Here is a 19436-nt window from a genome sequence, read left to right on the forward strand (position 1 = left end):
AAAGCCATTAAACCCCTCGCAGATGTTTGGTCCACATGAAAGGAGTCCCTCTTCACTATGCTGAGCCCAGACCCCGGTCTCCTCAAATAAATCACTGCTGAAACAACGAGCCCCACTCATTATGAAACCAGGCTAAATGTGCCTTTCGAAGGCAATGTCAAGTGTGTCCCATGACTACCAGATTATAAATGAGTCTTTTGAAATGCTGTCAGTGAAATATGGGCCAGCGTGGTCTGGATATAAAGAGGCACTTTGTGTTAAGCAGCAAATATTCTTAAGTGTTCCTCTATTTCACTCATCAAACCAGGAAAGAAGTGACCTTCACGTGATGTCCTCCCACACGTACGCTGCGTCCCACTGCAGGGGGACAGTCACAACTCAATTTCCCTGAGATTATTCAAATATGTATTTGATAGCACAGCAAAGACCGTGTGGGTATGAATTGGAAATGTCATGTTAATATGATGAGCAGTGACTTATATTGTTAGAGAAACTCCCTCTGGAGGGAACTTTATTTTTAAAAGAGAATTTCCACCTTTGCTGATTATTTACATGTACTAAAAGCTTTATAACAAACTACAGGAAAGAGAAAACCCCCCAAAACTGAATAGGGCCCCTTTAAAATCACTTTTTTAAAATTTATTTGTATTGTCCCCTGAATATTTCTAATATAAAATCTTCAATAAACATGGCATCATCTTCAATAACGTTACTAGTATACAGTATAAATATTCCCCAAAATTATTCAAAACCATATTCTTCCAAACTCTCTGCTTTAGTATGACCAACAGGAGACTATTGATGTGTGTAGTGAGTTTGGTAGGAATATTGTTTAATAGGGAAGTGATTGAATATTATTGTATTCTCTTTTTTTCGGTGTTGCAATTTGCAGACGGTCCCTGAGCAATCGTTTCTTCTCCGGCTGCAGAAAGAGACCAATTTAATGTGTCCAGTTTGGAGGACAGCACGTATTGGCTTTTTTTTTTAATCAACATGTGATTGTAGTTCGTTGTCAACCTTACCACGGTACTTAGGAGATGTACTTTGTGTCTGAACAACGTTTTGTTCATGAGTTATTGATCCGTGAAATCTGAATCTGCCAATATCGTTCTAACTTTACTCAACTTCCACACCGAGGGAGAGGCCTGCCGATGCGGAGCCTGGAGAGGCTTCAACAACGGCCACAGCCGCTGGCGTGGTGACACCGTCTGTAGTAGTAGCAGAGTGATTTTATAGCAATTGATCGAATCCGCGCTGCTGCGCCAGTCAACAGAGCGTGCGTGTGATATATTTAGTAGCAGGATGTGCACTGAAAAATAGGGCTCCCCCGAAAGCAAATGGGTAATTCGAACATTGCCTATATATTTGCAGTAAGGACTATTTCATTCAAAGTCTTCAAAAGAATTTCACCCAGTAAATCAAATCTGTTCACTAATGTGTAATAGTTCATATTTTCTTAAAGCTGAAATGTTATTTCAAGTCACCTCCACGGGGTATATTTGCAAATAGGCCACATATTGGAGAAGTGAAAGCAATGATTGAGGAAATGCAGCAAATAAAGAAGTCTGTCAAAAGGACAATGCTATCATTAACCAAAGAAGGAACTTTCACATTAAGAGGGGTCAATTATGCACACTAAACCCACATCCTACGCACTGTCTAAAAAAGTCACTATTACACAATGATATACAGAAGATAGTTGTGTTTGAAGATCTTATTCACAGGCTGTCTGAATGACCTTAGATGAGTCAGTCTTATGGACTTCAATAACTGAGACAGACCCTGTGTGTTATCAGTGACGTCAATCCATTCAGAAGGAATGCAGACAAACGAAAGAGCATCCATTTTCTCAGTACCTTTTAGATTAGTGAAAATAATTATGTTAGTATTTTATCCATTTAAGAAATTTAGCATAAAAAGGTGTCCAACAATAGTCTTTCAAATCTTAACCTTGTGAGTTTCATACAGAATTGTTATCCATCTGAAACAAAGGTTTAAATTGGCATTTTATGTGATAGCTTTTGCTAAACTAAATGAATGTGCTTTGTAGATGTAATTTGATACACATTGTACTCCCATTGTGACCTCAACCAATGTCACACTATGAAAAAGGATTTTTACAGACTGTATAAGTTTACCAAACAACAGCAAATTCTTACAGTAAATTTGAGTTTTCAAATACGATGTTGGCAATGGTACTACTAACATATTACTTATCAACCCAGAAAAAGTAGGATATTTCTGATGACTTATTTCTAGTTTTCCAAGTTTAACAATTTTATCTTACCAACGTGTTACTTTGGATTACTGTACAAACCTTTAAAAAAACTCAAATTAAAGCTCTGGATGCCCATAGCAGTTATCTTCCCATGGAGAGATAGTGCCACCTGAAGATAGTGTCACCTGAATAGGCGGAAGATATGCCCCTAGACTGGCAGAGCAAAGAGTACAACTATATTAACTTTGGCCTTGATTGCGTCTGACCTTTCAAAGCAAAACAAATTAGTTATCATCTGCATGTGATGTAGCCAGAAGTGACACAAGGCTACAGGGGAGGGAACCATAGAAACAAAACCGACAGCTGCCAAGACTCTGGACCTTGCTTGCGGTGAGCAGAGGGAAAATGTTCTGAAAGCAGCTTTAAACCTGCATTCTTTTTGATTGCCAGCAGGTTGAACACCAAGGTTGCAAGTATTTTTGGAATTGGCTTTCAAGTTAATTTGACTACATTAATGATGGATGTACCCAACTAGTCTTGCTAGCAATAGCATTAGCTAGTGACTTAGCGGGCCTCGCTCATCTACTATCTCCTTCAAATATGGTCACTGCCGGGGTTTTTTTCTCCAAAAAACAATATGGGGCGACACAATTCCACACAAGAGGCATACAAATAGCATCAAAAATCACATCACTAACAACATCCAATTATTTTATAAAGTGTACGATTGTAGTACTTTCTTAAGACTGAAATCTATGTTTTAATGCAATTATTAGAAATAATTATACAAAACATTTGACCAAATTCAATGAAGTTTTCAGTGAGAATGAATGAGTATTTGTGCATTGTCCACAGAGGGAAGACCAGGTTTGACCTGAGGGTTACATGCAGGTGTTTGCTCCACCCAAAAAACATCTCCATAATGAAGTACACTGCTGAGCCCAACATTTGGGCCTCATGACAATCAATATTTGTGAAGAGAAACTGAGGTAGGGGACGAAATGAGATTCCAACTCCTGTCAGTATGCTTAACTAATTGGTGTAATTGGTGTGCAGCTCCATTTCCACCCCAACCATCTGAGTACATCATTAAAACTCCTTAACCTGAAATGGCTTTAGCAAAGACGTTTCTCATATCTATTGAGAATGCAATCACAGAAATTGATAGCAAGGATGCCAGTTTGAAGTCATGTTAAGGAGCTGTAACAATTCAGTTTTGAATTTGTTTAACCCTTCTGTCTCTATGTTGCTTCTTATATAAATAGTAGCTCATCCTGACTGAATCAAATCATGGTTGGACATTTTTTAGAAGACAATAACTACCCTTCTTGCCTAGCTTAATACAATAGTTAATCAAATCAAAGCTAAGCTAAAGAGTAGCAAGTCTTGAATCTTACCCACAATTGCACAGTTCATTGGACAGCAAGCACAGGAAAATCAATGGAACCGTATAGGACCTGGACTGGGCTGAACTATAGGAGGAATCTGGGTCATACATATCACCTCGTCAAAACGAGAACAGGCCATCCAGCTGACATTCAGACGGGGCCTGCAGCAGTTTGGAGCTTTACTGTGAACTGATGCAGAAGAGTGGATTCTAAAAAGGGAGAATTCAAGTCACTCCAGTGCAGGATACGTAGGACACTAAGAGTCAGGAAGACGGGGGCGAGTGTGGTTTGCCTAAACTGACTTAAGGATGAGCCATTCATTTATAAAATTACTGTTATCTGGAAATGAACCCTGATAATATTATTAAATCACCATTAGAAACTCAGCAAATCAAACAGACAAAAGTGGAAAAGCTGATGATGCTGTTGGCCTGTGTAGCCAGACACCAGACTAATGAAAGTTAATTGGAGGATACAACACTAATAAGGTCTAACCTCCTATGAGTCAAACTAGATTTGAATAGAGCAAGCCGGTCAAGAGGAGACATTGTGACGGACAACACCGTAATTAGAATTTAAATGAGGATCAATTGTGCTGGCAGTGCAGTACTCACGGCTGGGAGTGCGCTGTCTCGTAGCGCTCGAAAGCGTGGCTCAGGTCGTGCTTGTTGTTCATATAACACTGGGTGCACAGGTCATAGTCGAAGCACACCTTGCACTTCCATCGCATTCCCATGATGCCGTGCTTCTTGCAGCTGTCACAGATGATATTGGAGTGACGCACGCCTGCAGGGGAAGGGGAGGTTGTTGGAGAAAGGTGAGTGGGGCTATGAATTTAACATGGCTGAGGTTGCTATAGTGCAAGTGAAGCAGTGAAGGCATACGTCATGTCCGCACTACTTATCACAGCGGCTCATATCATGGGATGTGGAGGATCCAAGGCACAAACATGATGACAAAAATACCCCCACCCCCTCATCCCTTCTCTTCTTGCACTCCATTAACTGAAGGGCAAGCTTCTGAGGCAGAACAATTTTGCTTTAAATGGAGCAAAATGGTAATGAGCCCTGCATTACTGTATGTGTCATTTGAGTCCAGTATAGAGCTTAATGGCTAATGTATAGAGATACGTACCAAGCCCAGTGTTTCCCACAGATCTGAAATCTACTTGGGGGGGGGGGGGGGGGGAGGCTGAGATGCCTACTCAGAATGGGCTTTGTGTGCGAGTTAATGGATGATCGCTTGTGCCTGGAAATTCTGGATTAACTTTGCTTTCGGTAGAGTTTCAAACCCTATAGTCAAATTTCAAAGACAATGACGTCTGATAAGGTTAAGGCATGGTTCTCGGAGAGCTCATTTTAAGGTCCCAAATTCTCACTGGAAAATGTCTTAGTGATCAAGAGCATGCAAGCAGCTGCAAATTAATTGAAAATATAGGCTGCATAAATGTATTGGGTATCAAACGTTGGAAAATGTTGGAAATGTGTTTTTCATGTAATATAACCAAATCTATTTTCAGGTTTTGAAACACACGCATCTTTAACATTTCAAATCTGAAAAAAAAATAACCCTTGCCTTCTAGCTTACCGATCTGAGCGTTGTCATAGAGCAGCAGGTCATAGGAGCCCTGGTAGCCAGTGCGGTAGTTGGTTCTTGTGCCGCTGTCCCACTGCACCACCACCGTCTTGTCTGGTGTAGTAGTGCTGCCCTGCCGCCCGATCTCCACTACAGCGCCCAGGTGGCCCTCGCCGTCATCCTGGTTACCCCATTTCCAGTCCAGACCACGCACCACGCGCATGCCCACCTCCATGCTGCCTCTGCTCGGGCCCGGCCTGGGGGCTGGGCGCAGCGGCCGGGGCCTGGCAGCGCTGTTGCTCCCGCTGCTGCTGCGCCTCCGCGGCTTCTGAGGGGCGGGGCTGGCCCGCGCCGACGATATTGTGGGCAGGGAGGGCACCAGGGCTGTATCCGGGAACAGATCAGGGGTCACTGGAAGTAAGAAGAGATGCAAGTTTAATGAAAATGTGGAAACTGAAAGCAGGAGAGTCACAGATACTGCATTCACAAATAAAGTAGAGGAATGGGTTTCAAAGTTATGGTAAGTGCTACGCGATATAAATAACTAATTTCGATTATTTTGACAGATATTGCAATTATGATATAGGAGGGATTGATTTGTATTTCATCATTCTCATTGTAAAATATATATAACTTTGCAGCCCATCAATACTTCATTCAAAATACCATTCATCAAATATTATACTTTGTCGATTCGAATATTGCACTGTCCAAATGTAGTTTTAATGGAATAAATATTTCAAGGCATTAATCTGGCAATGGTACATTTTGGGTTATTTCCACAGCCTTTTAGACAAAGGAATCACACCACCTGTGTCTGACTACAAGTCTGTGAGTGGCTGATGAGGGACTCAAAGCAACACGCCATATGTCTCATTAATTTCAGAGCTGTGTTCTCCCTTTGCTGGTGGATCATTCACTGAAGGCCTCGCTGTGTTTCATGGCACATTGCTGGAGAGCAGCTGGACGCCACTGCTCCAATAAAGCCCTGACCACACACACACACACACACACACACACACACACACACACACACACACACACACACACACACACACACACACACACACACACACACACACACACACACACACACACACACACACACACACACACACACACACACACACACACACACACACACACACACACACACACACACACACACACACACACACACACACACACACACACACACACACACACACACACACACACACACACACACACACACACACACACACACACACACACACACACACACACACACACACACACACACACACACACACACACACACACACACACGTATCTACTAGTGTTTTTAATGAAGGCCACTAGGTGCTATAGAAACAAGAACTAATAGAGGAAGCGACATTTATGTGGTAGCTTGAGTCAGCGATAATATAGAAAGAAACTTTGCTGATGAGCATGACCATCAGCAGACATCCAATCACATCCATTAATCACACATGTGTCAGAAGTATATTTGTATACACTAGTGCAGTGTTCCATCTCCACCGTTACACTTCTAAACAAGACATTAAACAAGCATAAAGCAGTCTTTGTTGACACTGCAGTGCTATTTCTGTGCCTAATGATACAACTAAATCCTCTTTGTGAGCTTGCAGAAAAGTTAAACTGCAGCCTTGTAGAACTGAAGGACAGAACGTAACATTGTCAATATGTACCAAGAACATAACTATAGCTTTTAGATTACGGCTCAAAGACAGCACTTTGTCTGCCTGTGTTAATGTCTTTTTGTGTTTTAGAAAAGAAGCAAGTCCACTGAAGAGATTTGACATGTGCACAGTAACCCTAACCCTAAAAAAGAAAGTTTAGCAAATATCCACATTTTTGTTTCACAAGCATTGACACCAATGTCCACTTTCTAGCAATAGCAGGGCAGGGATATCAGTGTTGGAAGTTGATATAATTGATCTATAAATGATGGTTTGGACAGGAAACTTTTCAATAAGTAATCATTGTTTTAAAGACAATCTTTGTTTAAATATAGCCTTAATATCGACAAATACCCTGCATTTATGCGGTGATTTTCATCCGATAGGACTATTTAGCTTAAAGGCTGGTGGTTCAGGCACAGGATTCAAACTTTCAATAATAGGACGGGCAGATGTCTGTAATGTGGAGGAGATTACACTTGCACGCTTATCAAGATTACAATGTCATTTGGGTATTAAAGGCATCTGCTTAAGCAGGAAAACATATGGGGATCAAAAGGAAGGGAAGCTGGCTACTTATACTTCCATTTTCTGTCCAAGAATGACAGCTTAGTCTCTTTTATGAACGGAAATAATATCCTGGCCAATCATCCGACATTCCAGCATGCAAACTGAGGAGCTGTCACAGGCTTTCACGCAGCTCCTGCAGCATTCTGGGTGTGGATGGATGAAGAATAGCCAAGTTGGTTTATGAGTTATTCACAATACAATCTAAATTGGATTTCTCTCTGACCTAAAAACAATACAAGATGGGAAGGGTATTTTGTTTAATAATTCCCACAACCTAAAAAGGCTCACTTAACATTTGCGGTAAAGTATGACCACAATGTAGCATCCTAGATTGAGGAACTGTTTTGCAGACAAAGAAAAAAAAACAGAACCTACCGCCTACATTAAAAACACACACCCACCATTAACCACATCACCATTACCCACACCACCAACTCCCACACTGTGGTTTCCAGAGAGGCCAAACACACCGATATCTAATCACTATCGAGTACACCAAGACCGGTACTGACAAGTAGATGCAACACAGGGGATTTAGGGGATGACTCTACCTACACAACAAGAATCAGGGACACTTAGTGTTACTGTAAGCTTTTTTCTTCCTCTCTACAACACCACGTACAAATGGACACCCCAGAAAAAAAGCTCTAGCTCCATTTGGCAAAAATATTAAGTAAAAAAAGACTCTTATCTTCCTAAATCTCATTGCACGTGAGTTCTGTTGACAGATGGTCACTGCTAGAGAATAAGAATGAATCCAAAAGTTGTATCCTAAACAGCAGAGAGCGATTACTACATACCAATAAAGCTCTTGCCTCTAAAATGTGGGGCCGCCAATGTATAAAGTAATGCACACTTAAATCGCAACTCAGCAGTTCTATAGGGAAGAACATGATTTGGTAAAAAATAGCTACTTGTGATTATTTTTGAGTGATATGGCAATTGAGATAGGATTTGTAATCTAAGAGAGAATGACCATTTCAGAAAGACATTCAAAGAGGATAATTGAAAAATATACTAACATGATCATGGTGTGTTTTTTAAAAAGGGTCTGTACCCAAACAAGGATTTTAAGTAGGATTCTGTAGAATACCGTTTGTAGGCCAGGACTTCTTTGCAGCACCACGTTACATCAGCCATATGGTTCCCATATTTGGTAAATCGCCTACGGAAATTTCGTTATTGTCCTAGTTGGTATATCCATTTTGATAACATTCAAATGAGTTGTGCAGCCCTAGTAGAAAGCTTTCAATGTGATTGTTCTTTATGTTTTAGAAGTACATTTGTGGGAACAAAAACACACACTTGTGGTCTGAACATTGTGGACTCTAGCTTCAATCTTATGTGTTTACTTGTGCATTTCCATATCTAATATGAAATTGTTATCTGCAGTAACAAGAAAAGGCTTGCAGTTCAGACTTGTATCATCAAATTTGACCCCTAATAACAACAAAAGCAATTTCACCCGAATAAGTACTAAGCGTAACCTGGACTCAGTCGAGCTGGACTTGAAATCAGATGATGGAAATCGTAAAGATGGGACAAATCACAGTTTTACAGATTTTGATCACTGAGGGCTGAGACAGCAGTATTACTGCTCTCTGCCTGCAATAACAGATGGGCTGACTTCTATCATACACACTGCTGAGGGCCAATCTGGGAGGGCAACATCAACCTCCTTTACACAAACAACCAGACAGGCGTTTGGCCACAACACAGATAGACACACACCGTAAACAAATGCTCAAAGACTGCTCCAGAATATTATGCAATTTCCATGAAGTAGAAGTATTTTTCTGCTGTAAACTGCAATCAATATGGTTTTAGAGATCCATATACTGTTGGCGATTATATTGCAAAACACTTTATATTTTAGGTTAAAAAAATGTTTTTTAAATCAAATTATAGTCAAAAAATGTTATTGTTCTTGTAATTTCCATATAAAAAATAAAAAAAGTCACTGTTCATAATGAATTGTACCAACTGCAAAGGGTCAATCAAACTGCATACTTTATACACTACAAAAACATGGGATTTAGTACGTTTTCCAATGTGCACATTAAAAAAACAATGAATCTGTGATGATCTGTGATGGCGAATCGTGCAGGTCTGAGAAATTGTGCATCACAGACTGTTTGGTTGGACGTGATTAAACAACATGTTTAAGAGTCAATATCAGCGCACGTGTCACTGCTTCAGGTTAAGTAAGGTAGTCTTACATAGGGCACATGGGCATAGGCTATTTACCAAGGCTGCTGGTTTTACTACGCAGATAAAATATCTCATAATTGTTTACGCAGCATGGCAGGCAGACCAGGATCTGCACACTGATAAAAAACAATGAGACTCATGTTCAAGCAGCAGAAGCTTGCCTTGTGTTCTGTGACACGTGGTGTGACTGGATTATATCCTCTCTCTAAAGTCTAATAAGAAGAGGCTGTTTGCCTGTGCAGATTTCTACATATTACTTCCACTGGACCTAAACGCTAAGCAAAGTTCAATCCTAGCAAAGGCTCTCGGGCTTTACCCTTAATATCAGAAATGAGAAACAGCCTGCTGGAACTGGTTCGTGTCAGAAACATCTGGTGGCTTTCTGGAAAATCAATAAGGACCCCGAGTAAATAACACATTTTCAAAGATGTCTTCAGAGGGGGCAACAGGCCTAAAATTAGACTTTTTCCATTTCAGGCTTCTGCTTGTCCTAGCTTCTTTTTCTCAAATCCTAGTCCCTGTGTACCGTGGAAAATATCTCATAATGATCGCATCTAAGAAACTTCAACATCTTCACATGTTTGTCTTCAGCTTTGTCCTCAAGCATTCTTACAAGCAACGGATACCAGCAGAAATCTTCCTATCAGCAAGCTTTATCCCCTGAACCTTCAACAAAAACTCAAACCACAGCAAACCCACGATACTCTAAAAGCACTTGCTGTACGACCATATCCAGTGTTTCCCCTATATACAAATAGTGGCGGTGCATCGCCGCTGCTAAAATATGAGCGCCGCTGCTAGGGGGCGCCAGCCAGGTACCCAAAAAAAAAAAAAAAAAAAAAAATGTTTCTTTACTTTTTTTTTTTTCTTAAAATAATAATAAGTGGTGACCCTTTTTAATGTTTGATTGTTTGTTATGTGGATTTGTAGTATTTGTGTTACTGGCATAGGCGACACAGGCGGTCGCCTAGGGCGCCATATCTGGGGGGCGCTGCGCTGGTAGCGCAGGGAGGGAAAAAACATTTTTGACCGTTGGCGTTCATCCAAATGTTCGGCCTTGATGTAACAACATTCATAATTAAGTAAATGTAACACCCTTTTCACCCCGGTTACACGTTTAATTTGCCCTGTACGGTGGGCGCTGTAAGTGATGAAAGTGGGGGATGTTGGCTTATCAGGCGCCCGCAGCTCACAGCCAAAGTGCGAGCGTGGTAGCGAGAAGGCGAGCAAGGGAGAGGGCGCACCGGTACCGCCGCTGTTGTTATTAGAATCTGTTGCTAGCTGCGCTCATGGATATAAGAAGTAGATGTTTCTACAACCAGGGTGGAGGAGAGCTCTCCTGTCAGACTGAGAGGCTCAGTGAGGTAAAGGACTCTCTGAGTATTTAGATAGTTAATTTTAGTCTAAGTTATCTCAGTGGGTCTCAACGTTTTGACCACAAATTATTTAAACACATATTTCCAAGGCACTCCTTTATAATTATTAGGATAAATAAAAACAGGTTTGAAATCATTCCAATGTATACTATAGGACAGTTAACCAAAAATATCGTTTAAAGTTGTAGAGATACAAAAATATGCATAAATAAATAAATGTTAACTAGCTAAAATAAGATATGAATGAACAACAAAAATAAAATAAGCTACATTTATTTGTTATTGGCTATGGTAGGTTATTGGTTATATTCACATACTTATTTGATTATTAAAATGTAAACCGATCTTTTTCATATGGGCGTTTTAGAGTTGTACCCCCTAGATCAGGGGCCGTACTCACAAAGCATTTTATCTTACCGCTAGGAGTGCTCCTAACTCGCGCTAAAACATTTTACGTAGGAGTTTTTTCTTAAAAATTATTCACAAAGCCGCTGAGACCTACTCATACTAAGGATAAATCACTAAGAGTGAACTAAGAGTGACGCGCCGTTGCTATGGATTACGTCGATTCTCGTGCATGAGTTTAGAAGCGGTCAGTACGGTGATTGGTTGTTCAGAGCAGGCGGTCTCGGTGAAACTCATCCGCAACATCCCACAAACGAGCCCACTAAATCACCGAAAAACAAGGAAATAGCCTAGGCTAGAAATGTATTCCTATCAAATAGTTATGGACAGTGCAGTTAGCAGAATACACGCATGACGACAAGTTTGTGCAGACCACGATAATGAAGTTGTATATGCACGTTAAAGAGAGAGAGCAAACAATACAAATACGTAAATTGCATTAAATCAAGGGGGCAATTAAAAGCACCCTGCAAACTTTTATCCAATGAGCATATTTCCAGCACTTAAACTCTTTCAATAACAGCCCATACCGCCGTTAAAGCCCCCCTATCATGATGAATGAAAAAACTCTGCGTGTTGATGGAATGTACTTTCTTTCTATTGACAAACACGTCCTCATCTTTTGATGGCGCAATTATTTGTATGTGAGTCCCGTCAATAGCACCGACCACACCGGGCGTACCTGCAATTGCCATGAAGTTGGCTTTGATCCTGTGTAGTTGTTGATTGTCCAAAGGAAACCGGATAAACTGTCGGATGATATGTGGTATAGAGAGCGCGTTGATGGTTTGGTTTATGGCACGGCTGACTGATGGTTGCGATATTCCTAAATCGTCGGCATTGCAAAGTTGCATTTTCCCTGTTGCTAAATATCGTAGTGTTGCCAAACATTTTATTTCCGGACTAATCGGTTATTCCTGTTAGTTGGGGATGTTATTGCATCCCGCACTAATTCCACAACAAGTTTGATACCCTCACGATTTAGCCTATATCTCTTGATCAATTCACAGTCTTCCATTGTCTCCAAAACATTTCGTCTCGCAGCCATTTTCAGATTCTTTGTGAATAGGTCTTACTGAGTTAGGAGTCCTCTCGAGGACTTTTAAGCTCTCCTAAACTTAGGTGCTACTTTTAGGCCTAAAATACTTTGTGAATTGCTCTTAGTGAATAAAATTAGGAGTCCTAAATTTAAGACTGACACGCCCATTATGTTTAGGAGTTTCTCCTAAATTCGCCAGTTAGGAGCTACTTTTAGCCCTAAGATCCTTTGTGAATACGGCCCCAGGTCTCTAGTAATTGTGTGCTCAAAGTGCACCAGATTGAAGCATTTTACGGGCATACCCCCGGACCCCCCTAGAGGATGTGACGTCCACCCCCCAATTCAAACATGTTCATACAATACTGAATACATTTGAAGCCATTTTGACGTCTATTACCTATGTCAATAAGTTTCTGTTTTTGCAGTGTATTTGTCTTTTGTAAAGATTTTTCATTTATTCTTTACACATAAAATCTCGCCTAAAATCTCACCTAGGGCAGCAAATTGTCTAGAACCGGCCCTGGTACTAGGCCTCAAGAGCCTTTCTTGTACATAGAAACAAATTGGCGGGGCACACTTCGCACACACTAAAAGATTCCACACGCTCCGCGCTCACATTATGCTGGGCCCACGTGCCTTAGCACCGCTGCTATGACTCCATCCTAGGGGAAACACTGATATCAGATTATTGTGGGATAGCATACTCACGCCCAATGATCTTAAGTCCACTTTTGAACATGTTAAAAGCTGTAGGATTCCAGTTCTCTGTGGAATGGCAAGCTTTGCAATGCTGCTATCCCGGGTCAACCAGCAGGACCATCTGAAGTCCTGAGCACTATGCAGCAGTCATCCTACTGACAGGGGGGAGTGAACCCTTCCTGGCTCAGTATTTGGTTTGCTGTGAACTTTGCTCTTTGTTTTGGAACATGTAGTTCTATTCTCCTGAGCTTGGTTAATTTTTTTTGTGTCTGACAGATGTTGCTCAAGGTCTGTCTGGTGCCTTATCTTAAAAAAGGAATTAAATAAACATAATGGCTGGAAAAGGTATTTAAAGTGCTTATCTTACAAAGGACTGTGTTTCTGGTAATTACATCACTTTGTATAGTAATGGGGCATTATCATATAATCGGTAGTGGGAGGAAGCTTTACATCTCTTTGGTTATCTAGGCTCATTTCTTGTTAAAAAAAAAAGAGTTTATTTAACAGTTGTAAATCAGTCCTGTGTTACATGTCAAGTCGTACATTATTTCAGAAGTCATTATCGAGTGAAATACTTTATCGCAAAAATGCGATAGTTCCAATGTTTTGAAGAGTGATATTTGAGATACTTTGTGAGAGTATATTTCTACAGTAGATGGTGGTTGGGACACAGAAGCCAACAGGAAAACAGCACTAAAGCTATTCAATGTATTGCTGTGGACAAGGGCAACAGCAAAACATATTTATTTTAGGGGCCCGGCACACCTACAATTGATATCTATTTGAGTGTATGCGATAGTTCAATATTTCCTCTGCTTTAACCCGAAGTCTTTATTTATGCCCTCACCCAAGCCACCAGACTCCATTGATAAAACAGTGATCTTACCAAGCGGAACACAAGAGTAGATGGTCTACCACTACCAGTAAACTAACATAGTCAAGCAGTACTGTCTTTGTCAATGGTGTCTGGTGCTTTGAAAATATCATATACTGTATAGCAGGTTCAGTTTAGTCAGAAACCAACTGCAAGTTAAAGCTGGGAAAAAATACAAAATATAATACATTTAAAGATATATTGGGTTTTTTAGGATTCAAAAATATGTTTTGCTGCTGGCCACATCCACCACTTATTTTCCTGGCTGTTATCCCTATTTATTTCTCAAAAATGAGGGCATACTTTCCCTTAGAGCTCTCTATCCTATTTTGTTTTAATTAACCAGACTCAAACATATCAATCAGTCTCATCTACTCTGCTCCTGGATAGGATCATTTCATTCAGTGCCTGAAGATGATCGTCAATCGAGTAATCTGAGCGACGCAATCACCCACCTTAATTGAATCTTACACTACCATGATAACATCCTTTTGATATTGATTCTCACAGCACTGTGGGCATTGTCTGCATCAAGCACCTTATGCTGTGATAGCTACTCAAATAAGCCTGGGGAAATATATATGCTGTATTTGGGCTACCTCCAATAAATAATCTACATGTTAAACCCAAAACTATTGCACAACTCTCAGATCACCTTACGCAAAGGTCACAATATGTTTTGCTTTTTCGATCGTCACCAGTCTGTTACACAAACAGGGATAGCGTCGGCAGCTAGATGTATGCCTGCATGCTTAGCACGTCACTAGCTTTACTACAGATTGCAATGACATGTGGCACAATTGTAGTAGCATGGTCACGAACGTATGGCTGCCTACCGACCGTGTTGTGTTTGCACATGATCCTATTACCCTTCTGAGACAGTGGAATCAGCTAATTTGAAAACGCTATTGGAAGCAGCCATATTTAATTTAAGATGAAGGACATGGCTTATCTTCATAAGATTCCCAACTGACGTAAAAAAGAATATGCTGCTCTATATGCTAAAATAAGAACAGCACCCTTACATGGATTCCACTGTCTAACAAGGAATACGTGCTAGGATTACCAAAATAGTAAAGACGGAAACTGCATCTCCTGATAAATAAAGCATGTCCTGTTTAGCTGGTTTACCTGTCGGTATATTGATGTGCAGAATGGTGAATAGAGAGGCCGACAACAATAGGCAAGGAGAGGAAGCAGCTCCAACCTCCTGCTACCAGCAGTTCAACCAGCTTCCAGTGAGATAAAAAAACGCCTCCTCAGGGCTGAAGCGCTGTTCTGATGCTGCACTCCCTGAATGAACCTGCCGACGAGGATGAGGAGGAGTGGATACAGGGGGTGGAGGAGGAGGAGGAGGAGGAGGAGGAGGAGGAGGAGGAGGAGGAGGAGGAGGGCAGCCAGGCCGGTATTCCAGAGATGTGATATTCAGCCGCTCTACAGAAACAGCGTCCTGCTGCTGTACAGGCTGACTGTAACGGATCAGAACTGGAGGAGGGAGAGGAGAGAGCCCTGATGCTGGAGGATGCAGCCAGCATTGAGTCCTTTGTTGGTCGTGTCAGCAAGGATTACCAGGGTGAAGGAGGCAGAGAGGAGCGGAGAGGGAAGAGGATGGCCGGGGAGAGCGGCTGCCCGACAAGCGCCGCATTCAAGTCGACGTTCCCCTTCCTCTCACATGAAAACAGGCCAGTGGGCTGTGCTCCGCATTAGACTCCTCTGACGCTACATCCCATCACCAAGGACACCAAGTGTCAGTAACACGCATGTTAAGCCGACACACTGTGTTTACTGATCAATATGTACAAACACATGCGCATCAAGCTCCACATAAGGATTTACAGCCCTCTCTCTGCTGCCAATGAGCAGACAAGCAGAGGACAGAGGGAAAGGGGGGAGGGGCAATATGTTTTTCGGGGGAGGGTCTGGATGTTGCATTTTTTTTTTTTTTGGGTGTGTGTGCACGGGAGGTGGGGTTCAGGGAAAAAGGAAATGGGTGGGGCTGGAGGAGGTTTTTGATGAATGGGCACCTGCCATGATCCTCCTTTTTAGCAGCAAACTGGCAATACCAGAGTCTCCTGCAGGCTCACACAGGTAGGAGGAAAAAGGGAGTGTGTGTGTGTGTGTGTGTGTGTGTGTGTGTGTGTGTGTGTGTGTGTGTGTGTGTGTGTGTCCAAATGCTTTAATATCCTTAAACAATGCTCTAATGCTTCTAATTTAATGTGTCCACAGCTGTGGGAGACCCCACCAATATGGAAGCCAAAAAAAGCGTCTGGCTGGCACACATGGATGTACAGCTGGTGGAGCCAGGACATGAGCGGTAGCCAATGAATAAACGTGGGGGGGGGGGCTTAGGGAAGTGTTTGAGACATGGGTTTATAATGAAAATTAAGTTTATTACACCACCATCGCCGTGTTGAAAACAAAGCTGCTGCTGTCTGCGTGATGGACTTTTTAGCCTACATCATACAAAGGAGGGCATTCATTCATAGAACACCTCTTCAAATAAATAGTGACATACAGTCATCAGACCGAAAAATATGGCAAAATCCTTGTGAATTCACACAACACTCAACATGTCACCCTCTACCCCACGACATCAATCTAATCCGAACTCCTGCTTCAAATGTAGTTGTTGCTACTGGAACCATTCCTCTATCAAACTGCTGCTACAGGCACCGAATATTCTCACAGAGATCAATGACGTTAACTCAGTCTATATTAAACCGGATGACTCTGAAGTGCTGACTCTCATGGCAGCACAACACGTTGCAACTCAAACTGTAATCTTTGTAACTATTACAGGACTGGCATGTGGCCCGAGGGGGTTAGTCTGAATCCTCAGTCCAGCTGGGAAGATCTTGGTAGGGAAACTAGGGCTGTGTATTGGCCATATGATACGCATCATGATACAGGGGTTAGCATTGGAATATTTGGATATTGTAAGCAAGGCGATATATTTAGATTTCTTAAATCTTATTTTAGGAAGACTGAAATTGTATAACGAAAACAATCATAGAATCTCAGTTCTAACAGAGGGATCTGCTTTTGCATTTATCGCAGTCCCTCTAACATCCAACATCATAGCGCGACTGTTGGTGTAAGCTGGGCCTTTTATAAACATTTTAATCAATGGTTATTGTTTGACCTTTGTTAGTTTAAAATCACCAAAGTCACACATAAACTCAAACAAACTAACCAATGAAGGCAGTGATAAAGCAGCAACTCTTGGGCCCTGCAAGTCTGGTGGCTTTGGCTAAAGCTGCATATAAGGGCTTTTGTCCCCTTTCCATAGTGTGCAGGTCTATGTCTGGTCTCAAAGTAACACACTGAAACATTTCTAGATTTGGAGTTTATTTGGTTGGCCTTTGAATGTGGCTAAAATGTTGCTGCCCCAAGTCGGTGCCCTTACTGTCTTCCTCTCCAAACTAGAAGCAAGCAGAACTTCTTTTGACTGTGGGACCTGGTTATAAACTCACTATGGATAACTACCTCATACTACCCCACTTCAAAACATCCAAGCCATTCCTTTAAGCTAACATTTTGAAATGCCCCAAATACCTTAGCTTAACAACTAAATATTGGCCATCAGTGTCATCCAGTAGAGATAACATGGATATGAAGGGTTTTTTCTGATACATAATCATAAAATGTAATCAATATCACTGGTTGTTTTCTTAGACTTTAAACTTGAGTCGAAAAAGTGCCTCAGGTTGCTCTTCCACTCCAAGAGAAATGACTGGAAAGTTGACTAGTACAAAATGATCACAGCCATTGGCTATTAGGCAAAAATGCTGCGTCCTGCTTCATCAGTCAACAACATTGGTTTTGGCTTGCGGCTATGCATGTTGGTTACATTAAAAACCATCAATTCACTGTGGTGACAGGCAGCCGCTGTCAAGCTCCACGTTGGAATATCATGCCAACCTGTCAGCCAGGAATGCTTTTTTTTCCTTTAAATTATAGTCAGGTCATTTTCTTCATAAACACACTACATGTTTAAAGAACGAGCTGGAAACACAGTTAACATTCTGAGACTAACCAAAAGCTGCTATACACCAAAAGATGGATTCTTTACTATTTGCTTTTGTGCTGCTTAAACAACCACAATGTCCCTTCTGGGGATCAGTAAAAGCTTAAATTATCTTATCACTTAGTTTTTAGTTATGGTGTCCATTAATTCTATTTGAATACATATTTTAAAATATGCCCTATCCATAGAGTATGGAGGATTGTGTAAAAGTTATTTTCCTTGCAGCCTTAAACTGCTAAAAAGAAACATGTGTGGAGACAAATGCGTACCAAGTATTTATGGGAAACCACTAAAATACAAACAGATCAAAACAGGCCCCACACTACTAAAGGCTGTTTTTACACAGTGTACCTTCAAATTACCGACACAGAGATAAACACAGACTTAACCCTTCACCAAAAGTTATCCCAAGTGTTTAAAACTCTTACCTTGAGACTTCCCCCACAATATTTTCCCCATTTCTTCTCAATTGCAATCAGCTGTTCCCCTCTGCTTCTCTAAAACACAAGTCATGTCTGTGTTGTAAGCCAGGAAGCATTTCACGCTTAATTATTGTGATTAAGATTTGAGGAGCCCACAGCCAAGTGTGGACAACAAGATAAAGAAACAGCAGATGACTGAAACTTTGTTACCAAATAGGTGTGGCTGAGAGCAATCCCGACTATGTCCAGTTGTAGTTCCAGAGTGTGTGTGTGTGTGTGTGTGTGTGTGTGTGTGTGTGTGTGTGTGTGTGTGTGCGTGCGTGTGCGTGTTTGTGTGAGTGTGTGTGTGTGTGTGTGTCAGCTGCTGCTGAGCTCTGCTTCATCACTACCAAATGACCAGAAAGATGACAGGTGTACAGGGTTAGGGGTTGTGTAACAGCGACAGCCCTCCAGCATAGTGTCATAGTCCTTTCATGTCAGTTAAGCAGGTTGCCGGTAGACACAGGAAACAACTGCAGGCAACTGTTCCTCACAGTCTAACCTTTTTCCTATCATTTTTAAAGGGGTTTTATTGTGCTCCGTATAATGGTTGACTTTTTTAGCATACAGGTGACAATAACAGTTCCTACCATCCAACAAATATAAAATACAGACCTGTTGTGGATAGTACATTTACTTTAGTACTGTACTCAAGTACAATCTTAAGGTATTTGCACTTTACCTGAGTATTTTCAATTAATCTTATTTTTACTCCACTACATTTTGGAAGCCAAAATTGTACTTTTTATCCAAAACTACATTTATTTGATAGCATTAACATCTGTGTCATCGTGGGTTAAGTTTTTTTGGTTACTTTTCAGATTACAAGCTAATAAATCATATAAATCCATGATTAAATAAATATTGACATAATAATAGGTTATGATGTTCAGCAGAAGAATAAAATGTTA

The 19436-nt window shown here is 41.2% G+C and overlaps 1 protein-coding gene across 5 annotated transcripts in view; it reads right to left on the reverse strand.

The window, feature by feature from the left end:
• Positions 1 to 19436, reverse strand: part of mib2 (MIB E3 ubiquitin protein ligase 2) — a 58206-nt gene that overhangs the window by 38158 nt on the left and 612 nt on the right. For 3 of the 5 annotated variants that reach the window (XM_079676942.1, XM_079676941.1, XM_079676940.1), the window contains exons 1-3: positions 13173 to 13328; positions 5194 to 5592; positions 4221 to 4392 (exon numbers count right to left, since the gene is read on the reverse strand). In XM_079676942.1, coding sequence (XP_079533068.1) covers positions 4221 to 4392; positions 5194 to 5592; positions 13173 to 13203 — 602 coding nt within the window. In that variant the 5' untranslated portion in view covers positions 13204 to 13328. Of the gene's footprint in view, positions 1 to 4220; positions 4393 to 5193; positions 5593 to 13172; positions 13329 to 15168; positions 15340 to 19436 lie in introns of those variants that run through there. The other 2 variants (XM_079676944.1, XM_079676943.1) reach the window with 2 other exon arrangements.

The sequence above is a fragment of the Notothenia rossii genome, assembly GCF_949606895.1.
Source record: "Notothenia rossii genome assembly, chromosome: 4".
In the NCBI taxonomy this organism is placed as follows: domain Eukaryota; kingdom Metazoa; phylum Chordata; class Actinopteri; order Perciformes; family Nototheniidae; genus Notothenia; species Notothenia rossii.